The sequence below is a fragment of the Rhinopithecus bieti genome, unplaced genomic scaffold, assembly GCF_001698545.2.
Source record: "Rhinopithecus bieti isolate Rb0 unplaced genomic scaffold, ASM169854v2 scaffold_34397, whole genome shotgun sequence".
In the NCBI taxonomy this organism is placed as follows: Eukaryota; Metazoa; Chordata; class Mammalia; order Primates; family Cercopithecidae; genus Rhinopithecus; species Rhinopithecus bieti.
Window position 1 is genome coordinate 644184 of NW_016814574.1, and position 10989 is coordinate 655172.

Genomic DNA, 10989 nt, shown 5'->3' on the forward strand with positions numbered 1-10989 from the left:
GATTCTCCTGCCTCAGCCACCTGAGTAGCTGGGATTACAGGAGCCCGCCACCACGCCTGGCTAATTTTTGCATGTTTAGTAGAGATGGGGTGTCACCATGTTGGCCAGGCTGGTCTTGAACTCCTGACCTTGTGATTCGCCCACCTTGACATCCTAAAGTGCTGAGATTGTAGGTGTGAGCCACTGCACCTGGTCAATGCACCTTTTTTTTTGTTTTGAGACGGAGTCTCTCTTTGTCACCCAGGCTGGAGCGCAGTGGCACGATCTCGGCTCACTGCAACCTCCGCCTCCCAGGTTCAAGTGATTCTCCTGCCTCAGCCTCCTGAGTAGCTGGAATGACAGGCATGCACCACCACGCCCAGCTGATTTTTGTATTTTTAGTAGAGATGGGGTTTCACTATGTTGGTCAGTCTGGTCTTGAACTCCTGACCTCATGATCTGCCAACCTCGGCCTCCCAAGTACTGGGATTACAGGCATAAACCACCATGCCCGGCCCCTGCACTCTTTCTTAAACTGTGGTAGACTTATGACTTTTTGTTGTTGTTGTTAAGAGTCTAGCTCTGTTACCTAGGCTGGAGTGCAGTGGCACGATCTCAGCTCACTGTAACCTCTGCCCTCCCGGGTTCCAGCGATTCTCCTGCCTCAACCTCCCGAGAAGCTGGGACTATAGGCATCCACCACCACCTGGGCGAGGTGGCTCATGCGTGTAATCCCACCACTTTGGGAAGCTGAGTAGGGCTGATCACTTGAGATCAGGAGTTTGAGACCAGCCTGGCCAACATGGCGAAACCCCGTCCCTACTAAAAATACAAAAATTAGCCGGGTGTGGTGGTGGGCACCTATAATCCCAGGTACTTGGTAGACTGAGGCAGGAGAATTGCTTGAACTTGGGAGGCAGAGGTTTCAGTGAGCTGAGATCGCACCACTGTACTCCAACCTGGGTGACAAGAGGAGACTCCATCTAAAATATTTCTGAATGTCCAAAGTAATCCATACTTTACGGAAAGGTTCCAGAATGGCTGATTCAGTATAAAGCATTTTATCTCAATTAGCTTACCACAGTTACTTCTACTTTTTTGTGAAATAGATGGTTATTTTATACAAAGAAAAGCATGTGTTGTTGTGAAAAATAGACAGTAGGTAAGAACACTTAGCTTAAGAAACCCTACATAATTCTAATTAGCTAAAAAATTATGACACTTCTAACATATTTTCCATAAATTGAAGAAGAGATTCAACTCCCGAAATATTTTGAGACATACGTTCATATTTTTTCCCTGAAAGATCATTAATGATGGTTATAAAACTTTTTTTTTTTTTGAGATGGAGTCTTGCTCTGTTGCCCAGGCTGCAGTGCAGTGGCACCTTCTCGGCTCACTGCAACCTTTGCCTCCTGGGTTCAAGCGATCCTTCTGCCTCAGCCTTCCGAGTAGCTGGGACTACAGGCACCCACCACCACGCCCAGCTAAGTTTTGTATTTTAGTAGAGATGGGGTTTCACCATGTTGGCCAGGCTGGTCTCAAACACCCAACCTCAGGTGATCTGCCCATCTTGGCCTCCCAAAGTAGTGGGATTACAGGTGTGAGCCACCGTGCCTGGCATAAAACTTTTAAGAAAAAAAATATTCTGATGCTACTGAGAGTAATGTATCCTTGCATGGCCATTTACAATTCATTGGGGGTTTTCACATGATACCTTGCTTGATCAGCATGACCATTCCAGCCTAGGTAATCTCATTTTCCCTATTTTATAGATGACGAAGCAGGACTTCAGAAAGGGCAAATAACTTTTTCCAGGTCTCACAGTTAGTAAGTAATATTGCTCCTTCTACTTTATCCCACTATTGGCAAAATGAGTAAATTTTAGCTTGAGAGAGAAAGAGATCAAGACAAGTCCATATAGTATTGAGTCTTCTCAGAGTCCAATGCTGCTAGTTCTTTACCAATGATGTCATACCTGGTGATTCTGCAAGGTGCTCTTGTTTCTCTTCTCTGTCCTGAAACTGAATTAAATGTGACCACAAAGCCGACTTCCCCTGAAAGTACAAGGTGTGTAAAAATTTCATAAGAAATAATTCATCATAAAATAATTTCTTATCCAAATCATTCATATTCCAATAGCCATTCAGAAGTTTGGTGACCCAAGCTTATTGATTCCTAGCTGTATGACATTCTGAGCATCTTCTGCATGTATCATAAAGGTCATCCTTTGCCTCACTGAGAAGACTGGCAAGAGCCTGGGGAAAGGAAGCAGCTAAGCAAAGGGCCAGTATGGCAGGCAGAAGATTTCTGATGTCTGCTAGGTTGTTACTTAGTTGTATATAATTAGGGCTGTCTACACTGGGTACATTAGTAACCATGGGATTAAAATGCTCTAGCAGCACAGAATGTACTTGTGTATATCTATATGTAAAATATGTTTGGATATATGGAGTGGCAATAAGACAAAAAAATAGAGGTGAGAGGAGAAAGAGAAAAAGGAAAGAAGAAAGAAACACGCACACATCAGAAAAAAATCAGAAAGGGAGACTAGAGAGACGAAAGCAAAGAGACCATTTGAATTTTTCACCCTGAATTATTAGATCTAACTTAAAATGGCAAGGAACTGTTAATTCTGGACAGTGACAAAGGCAAACATTTAATGGAACTTACTAGGGATACAGCCTCTGCAATGATGTGCTACTTCATCCTTTCCTGCTTAGCAGGAAAGATCCCCAAACCACCTCCTGCTCATGGGTTATATTTTCTTGTTCTGAAATTAAAATGTCTGTGGCATTTTTCTAGTCCCCTTCTGACAAAAGAGCCTATTTTTTTTTTTAGTGACATATTTTTCTCCTTGTTACATTTCTTCACAGGGCTCTTAACTGGCCATGTCACCAGGACCTCCTAAAACTGTTACCTGCTTGACCTGCAAGCCATGGCTCCATATCCTCTCCAGCAGGTCACAGAGGCTGGCGATCAAGGTGTTCTCCTCCAGGCCGGTGATGTTTGCTTCTCCATGGCCAAGTTCCACTGCTTCATGTCCCATCTTCTCCACCAACATGCGCTTTGTCTAAGAATATCACGTGTAGTCATAAGGCACCCCAGTAGTGAAACCAAAAACCAACAAGTCAATTACTGAAGCAGGAGACTTGGTTTCCCTTCATTATACCTCTGTTTGCAGATCTGTAATCACCTTGGGAAAAAATCTCTTAATCTCGGTGGTCAACTAATTGGAGTAATATAATTTATATGTTACTATTTTGTCAGAAAAATGGAGTGTAACTAAAGAGAAAATAAGATAATATTTGTAAGCATCCCCATGTTGAAAAGATGCTTATGTACAACAATTGTCAAATTATTAACTTCTGTGATATTGGGGAATTACAGCAGACCTAGAATATGTACTGTCAGGGTTGGGTATGGTGGCTCACACCTGTAATCCCAGCACTTTGGGAGGCCGAGGCAAGTGGATCACCTGAGGTCACGAGTTTGAGACCAGCCTGGCCAACATGGTGAAACCCGGTCTCTACTAAAAATACAGAGGTTAGCCGGGTAGTAGTGCCACACGCCTGTAATCCCAGTTATTTGGGAGGCTGAGGCAGAAGAATCGCTTGAACCCAGGAGGTAGAGGTTGCAGTGAGCTGAGATTGCGCCACTGTGCCAGCCTGCTAGGTGATAGAGCAAGACTCTGTCTCAAAAAATAAAAAACAATAAAAAAAGAAAATGTACCGTCAGAATATGGAACCCCATTCTGCCACCACAACTTGCCCTATCACTGCCCCAGCATCTTAGCATACTAAAGATTCTTGCACTTAGTTTGATTGCACTTAGGTAAAAACCAGAATACAAATGGGCAGCTCTAAATTTTTTGAGAACTCTAATTTGTGAATGAACCAGGACTTTCCTTCTCTTTTCCTTTTTTATCTTTTCTTTGTTCATCAAGCATACACCAAAAAATGCAAAGAAAATGGAAATCAGTTTCATGTAAGTTAATTTGCATCAGTCTTAGTAGCTTTTATAATATGTAAAATGAGAGAGAATCTAGCTCTTTTAGGCAAGAACTTTAATTCACCACTATATTCTGATGCTGAAAAATAGTATATTTATTAAATATGCAGAGAAGGTACTCAAGAAATGACTGTCAAATAAATAAAATTATTAGCTAAAATGATGTTTTAAGTTTTGTCAATTTGTACTGCTACCTCCAAAAAACACAGGTCTCTGAGAAGAGAATGTTGTGCAATATACACAAACCTACAACACAGCCAAGGTATTTTTCCTTATGGGGACGAAAACCATATATAGGCACAAATAAGGCTGTACACAGGTGCATACACAGACACAAGTGTTGCCTTTCACATAAGATGACAACATTCCTGACGCAAATTATGAGTGGCTTAAGACATCCATTCATGTTGGTGAGGAGGACAGCAATGTTTGAAAAGGTGAGAAAAATGATATAAGGCTCTCATGTCATTGATTCTGTGGGCAATGAAGAACCCATGGAGGTTCAATACCCCAGTAAAGAGTACACGAGGTCAATGCCACAATAAGAGTTTTCTTCTAGCAAAATTATATGCTTAAATGGGGGTTAACTCAGTTCATCTTAGCCTCACACATGGTGTAAACATGAATGCACACTGTCTGGCATCAGTGAATAATACATACCTTCATTCTACATTCTTTTAATAAGCCTTCTACGAATTTACAGTTGGTCTGTGCAATCACTGCAGGAGAGAGGTCTGACAGTTTGGGTTGCCTCAGGTTTTTTCCTAAACTTCGTGCCTCTTGCATATATTTCTAAAATTAAGGAGTATTTTAATGCATAAACATTAGCTATTCTTCTAATCTTCTTAACCTTATACAAACAAGTGCAAAGACAAATGAAATGCAAAACAGTCTGTAAGTGTATGTGCATAAAAACAATTAATGTTTTAGTGCACCAGAAGACAGAGGACACTCATATGCCACCCCACAACAACTGTTAACTCCTGTGAGAAGTAAAGTGACAGAAACCCCATCACATTAAAACTTATTCAAAGTGAGATGACATTTCATTTTGTTTAGTCTTTTCACTGGGAATACAACAGGTTGCGATGAGTCAGGATTGTGGTTGGGACAAAAAAATTTAGGTGTTTAGATTACAAATCTAAGGTTTTGCAGGAGCCCAGTGGTTCTCAGATCACTGATTTCCTCCACTCCTTTCCCCATACAGCAAGACTTAACATACCTCTAGCCTCTTGGGCAGTGCTCTCCAATCTAACCCTTTGCTCTATAATCAAATCACAACAGTAAAATCAGAAACTTTAGAATGTGGTTGTAACTAATTTTATGACTCAGGCATATCAACTAATGTTTGTGCACCTCAGCTTGTTAAATGGCCATAAAACATGCCCCCCTACCTTCCCAAAAGGCTATAGGATCACTCTGAAAAGCACCATGTGCTCCAAGTGAAGGTGACCTCTTTCTGTGATGTTTTTGCTAAAGCCCTACCTTGCCTTGTTCTATAATCAAGAGAAAGTGAATTACAGTGTTACTTTTGGGGTTTTTGGTAACCCTAAGGTATCACAGAAACTTAACCAAATGCTCTTGAGCTTTGGTTAGTGAATTTCTATTAAAAAGAAAATCACTACATGTGATTAGTGCAAGACATGTGCTCTCTCTCTCTCCTTTCTATGCTGTCTATAAAAGTTCATCCAGGGGCTGGGCAGTGGCTCCCATCTGTAATCCCAGCACTTTGGGAGGCCGAGATGGGTGGATCACCAGAGGTCAGGACTGCGAGACCAGCCTGGTCAACATGGTGAAACCCCATCTCTACTAAAAATACAAAAATTAGCCAGGTGTGGTGGTGGATGCCTGTAATCCACCTACTCGGGATTATAGGCTACTCCCCAGCTACTCGGGAGGCTGAGGCAGAAAAATCACTGAAACCCGGGAGGCGGAGACTGCAGTGAGTGCAGGATGGCATCACTGCACTCCAGCCTGGGCAACTGAGCGAGACTCCATCTCAAAAAAACAAAACAAAACAAAACAAAAAACCAAAAAAACCAAAACAAACAAGCAAACAAACAAAAAACCCATCTGGATACCTTGTGTTTACATCAGGATCACAGGGAAGAATTTTCCAAAAAGTCCAAGTGTCTTAGGACCATATTTAGAAAATAACTGCTCTACAATATACAGTAAAAGTAGCAGTTTATTGGCTGGTAGTTGGGGGGCAGCAGGGAGACTGAGATGGCAAGCCAGCACATCCTCCCACAGGCACATATGTGAAATCTATCCTTACTATCTTCAGAGGAAAGCTTGATATTATAAAAGATGCGTAAAATCCTTTGCATTCTTTAAAAAAGAGAGTTTGTACATTTAATATATTTCTCCTTTGGAAGAAAACTAATCTGTTAAGTCTGGTACAAATAAAAAAAATCCCACTGATTAGGTATTCAACTAATCAGTTTACCTGCTACCTCCCAATCCTTGTGATGAAAGGCAAAATTAACAAAATAATGTTTTTTTTCCAGTCCAATCATTTTTACAGGAGTCTCTAATTCTCAATTTTCCCTTATTTCTTTGACTCTCTTAAAAATGTTTGAAGCAGAGGCCAGGCATGGTGGCTCGCACCTGTAATCCCAGCACTTTGGGAAGCTGAGATGGGCGGATGACAAGGTCAGGAGTTCGAGACCAGCCTGGCCAACATGGTGAAACCCCGTCTCTACTAAAAATACAAAAATGTGGCAGGCGCCTGTAATCCCAGCTACTTGGGAGGCTAAGGCAGGAGAATTGCTTGATCCCGGGAGGCAGAGGTTGCAGTGAGCCAAGATCGTGCCATCGCACTCCAGCCTAGGTGACAAGAGTTAAGACTCCATCTCAAAAAAAAATGTTTGCAGCAGAAAGAAGTATAAATAAATGTTATGGGAACTGCAGAGTTTATTTTTATTTTATTTTTTGGGATGGAATCTCGCTGTCGCCCAGGCTAAAGTGCAGTGGCATGATTTCAGCTAACTGCTACCTCTGCCTCCCAGGTACAAGTAATTCTCCTGCCTCAGCCTCCTGAGTAGCTGGGATTACAGGCATGTTCCACCATGCCTGGCTATTTTTTTTTTTTTTTTTTTTTTTTTTGAGATGAGTTTGCGTCTGTTCCCTAGGGCTGAGTGTAATGCGTGTGATCTCGCTTTACTGCAAACTCCACCTTCCAGTTCAAGTGATTCTCGCTGCGCGTGTGAGTGCGTGCGCGTGAGTAGCTGGGATATAGATTGCATATGCAGCGGGATGCCCGGCTAAATTTTATATTTTCGAGTAGAGGACCGGTTTCAACCATGTTGTCAGGGCTGATCCTCGAACTCCTGACCTTGTGATCCACCCCACCTCGCCTCCCAAAGTGCTGGATTACAGGCGTGAAGCCACCATGCCTGGACAATAATTTTTGTATTTTTTTTTTTTTTTTTGAGGACGATTTGTCCGCTCTGTCGCTCAGGCTGCGCGAGTGCAGTGGTCGGTCTCACTCACTGCAAGCTCCCGACTCCGCGTTTACACCATTCTGCCTGCCTCAGCTCCCGGTGCTGGGACTACAGGCGCCCGCCACACGGCCCCGGCTAGTTTTTTGTTTTTTTTTTTTTTTTTTTTGAGACGGAGTTCTCGCTCTGTGCCCAGGGCTGGAGTGCCAGTGCCGATCTCAGATCACTGCAAGCTCCGCCTCCCGGGTTTACCACCATTCTCCTGCCTCAGCCTTCCCGAGTAGCTGGGACTACAGGCGCCCGCCACCTGCCCAGCTAGTTTTTTGTATATTTTAGTAGAGACGGGTTTCACCGCTGTGTTTAAGCCAGGATGTCTCGATCTCCTGACCCTCGTGATCACCGGTCTCGGCCTCCCAAAGTGCTGGGATTACAGGCTTGAGCCACCGCACCCGGCCAATTTTGTATTTTTAGTAGAGACAGGGTTTCCCACTATGTTGGTCAGGCTGGTCTCAAACTCCTGACCTTCGTGATCTGCCCCCTTGCTCCAAAGTGCTGCGATTACAGGTGTGACCCCGCGCCCGGAGAGTAAAACCTATCAACCATTACCAGCAGAGAAGTCAAATGTAACAAGGTCTACAGAAATGGTCTGAAGGTTAGTTTTATTCATTTATTCTTTTCTTGAGACGAAGTCTCGCTCTGTTGCCCAGGCTGGAGTGCAATGGCTCGGTCTTGGCTCACTGCAAACTCCGCCTCCTGGGTTCAAGCAATTCTCTTGTCTCAGCCTCTCAAGTAGCTGGGATTACAGGTGCTGGCCACCACACCTGGCTAATTTTTGTGTTTTTAGTAGAGACGGGGTTTCGCCATGTTGGCCAGGATGGTCTCGAATTCCTGACCTTAAGTGATCCACTCACCTCAGCTTCCCAAAGTGCTGGGATTACAGGCATGAGCCACCATGCCCTGCCTGTTTTTTGTTTGTTTGTTTTTTTTAAGACAGAGTCTTGCTCTGTCGCCCACGCTGGAGTGCAGTGGTACAATCTTGGCTCACTGTAACCTCCGCCTCCTGGGTTCAAGTGATTCTCCTGCTTCAGCCTCTCAAGTAGCTGGTATTACAGGCACGCACTACAACACCTGGCTATTTTTTATATTTTTAGTAGAGATGGGGTTTCACCATGTTGGCCAGGCTGGTCTTGAACTCTCGATCTCAAATGATCTCCCTGCCTTGGCCTCCCAAACCGTTGGGATTATAGGTGTGAGCCACCGCCCAGCCTGAATACTTTTTTGTTTGGTTTTTGCTTTTTTGAGACAGAGTCTTGGTCTGTTGCCCAGGCTGGAGTGCAGCGGCGTGATCTCAGCTTGCTGCAGCCTCCGCCTCCAAGGTTCAAGCAATTTTCCTGCCTCAGTCTCCTGAGTAGCTGGGACTACAGGCACATGCCACCACGCCCGGCTAATTTTTGTATTTTTAGTAGAGACAGGGTTTTACCATGTTGGCCAAGCTGGTCTCGAACTCCTGTCCTCAAGTGATCCGCCCACTTCATCCTCCCAAAGTGCTGGGATTAAAAGTGCAAGTCACTGGGCCTGTCCCCTGAATACTTTTTAAAGTCAATTATTGGATTAAAAATTAACCACTGTCAGCTGGTTGAGGTTGCTCATGCCTATAATCCCAGCACTTTGGGAGGCCGAGGTGGGAGGATCACGAGGCCAAGAGATCGAGACCACCCTGGCCAACATGGTGAAACCCCGTCTCTACTAAAAATACAAAAAAAAAAAAAAAAAAAAAAAATTAGCTGGGCGTAGTGGTGCGTGCCTGTAGTCCCAGCTACTTGGGAGGCCTAGGCAGGAGGATCGGGAGATGGAGGTTGCAGTGAACCGAGATCAAGCCACTGCACTCCAGCCTGGTGACAGAGGGAGACTCTGTCTCAAAAACAAACAAAAAATTAAGCACTGTTTAAAGTTTATGTCCTGTTTTACATAAATGAAAACAAGCTAGACTGTGCCTGTCCTATGAGTGACCAATTTACTGAGCCCCCAGTACATATGGGGCAGGTACAGTTATTAGCCAACAGTGGATTCCATAGGGCCATGTGCAAAGTCTCCTTCTGGGCATCTCTGCTGGAGTCACAGAACTAGCAACAGTCCATGGACATGCACAGAAAGGATACAGGGGGGCGGCAAAAGGCCTTTCTTCACAGCAAGAAGGGAGGCTGTCTCTGCAAGTTGCAAAAACAGAGCAACTGCCTTTAAAATAAACAAGTGATGATAAAAATATCATCTGAAGGAAAAAATATATTTCAAGATGAAAAATACAGAAGAGAGAGACACTTTTCACAAGAAATGCTTTTATAATACAGTCTAGAAGTAACCCCAGATTTCTTCTGAGATTACTACTGTGTTCTTCTTCATTTCTGCTTAAGACAAATGAAACAAACCACTAGGAACTACCTATGAAAATATATCCTGTTATTCAATAAACACTGAACTAACTGCTCTTTAATACAGGCTCTCCCAGAATTTTCTAATAAACACCCTAGCCCTTTACCTGGTGTTCAACTTGTGAAGAGAAGACCATTGTACAATAGATTTAAGCTAGTATGACATAATGGGCAGAAAATATAAGCAAGATTTCTAAGTGACTTGTTGCCTCAAGTGAACAGCAGTTAGTGAAAGCCGGCATGCAGGGTAAATGGAGAGAATATTGGCCTACAAGTCAGGAGTCCTGGGCTATAGGCCCAGCTCTGTCTTTGTGTGCTTTTAACTCTGGGCAAATCTCTTGGACTTCAATTTAATCATGTCAAATTGGACAAGATGACCTTAAAGATCCCTCTTGGCACTGAGATTCTATGTTGATGACTGAACTTTCTGACCACATAAAATACAGACTAGGAAGGGGAAATTAAAATTCTGTGGAGATAAAACCTGGCAAAAGAAAGGCTATTTGAAATTGAATCACATCCGTACTTCTGGAAAACGCTTAAATAAAGGGGAGTTTGTATATTTAATACATTTCCCCCTTTGAAGTAAGGTAATTTGCTATCTAGCACAAAAAAAATCCCACTGATTAGAGACCTGAATGATTAGTTTTACATGTCAGCAGCATAGAATTACTCATATCAGCACACACAAACAGAGAGGTAGTAAACATAACAAGAAACAGAGAGCAAAATGGGGAGTGTGAGTTCACATCGCAAAGTCATGTGAGGCATTCTAGAGCTATGTACACTCACACATGTGTAACATTCAAGTAACACCAAAGACAGGATTGGGGGAACATCTGGTAAAGCACTTTCAAGCAAAGAACATACCAGGCAGCACTCAGAGAAGGATTTTTTAGGAAGTCGTGCAGGAGGAGGTGGACCCTGATCCCACTCCCAGAATGCCACGGAGTTCTGACAGACCAAAAGTTCCCCGGAAGGCTAAGAAGATGGAGAAGTGCCAATGACAGAAAAGCAAAAAAGAAAAGGATAGGGAGAAAGAGACAAGCAGAACAAGCATGCATATGATAAAATCACAGCAAAAGAGAGGGAAGGGAAGAAAATACAGTAGCCAAAAAAAAAAAAAA

General features: G+C 43.3%; 1 protein-coding gene across 3 annotated transcripts in view; it reads right to left on the reverse strand.

Moving 5' to 3' along the window:
- The window catches only part of DENND5B (DENN domain containing 5B), a 190298-nt gene that overhangs the window by 21119 nt on the left and 158190 nt on the right, over positions 1-10989 (reverse strand). For 2 of the 3 annotated variants that reach the window (XM_017851477.1, XM_017851478.1), the window contains 3 exons: positions 4651-4782; positions 2900-3052; positions 1958-2036 (listed from right to left, as the gene is read on the reverse strand). In XM_017851477.1, the coding sequence (XP_017706966.1) occupies positions 1958-2036; positions 2900-3052; positions 4651-4782 (364 nt within the window). Of the gene's footprint in view, positions 1-1957; positions 2037-2899; positions 3053-4650; positions 4783-10732; positions 10844-10989 lie in introns of all 3 variants that reach the window. The other variant, XM_017851476.1, reaches the window with a different exon arrangement.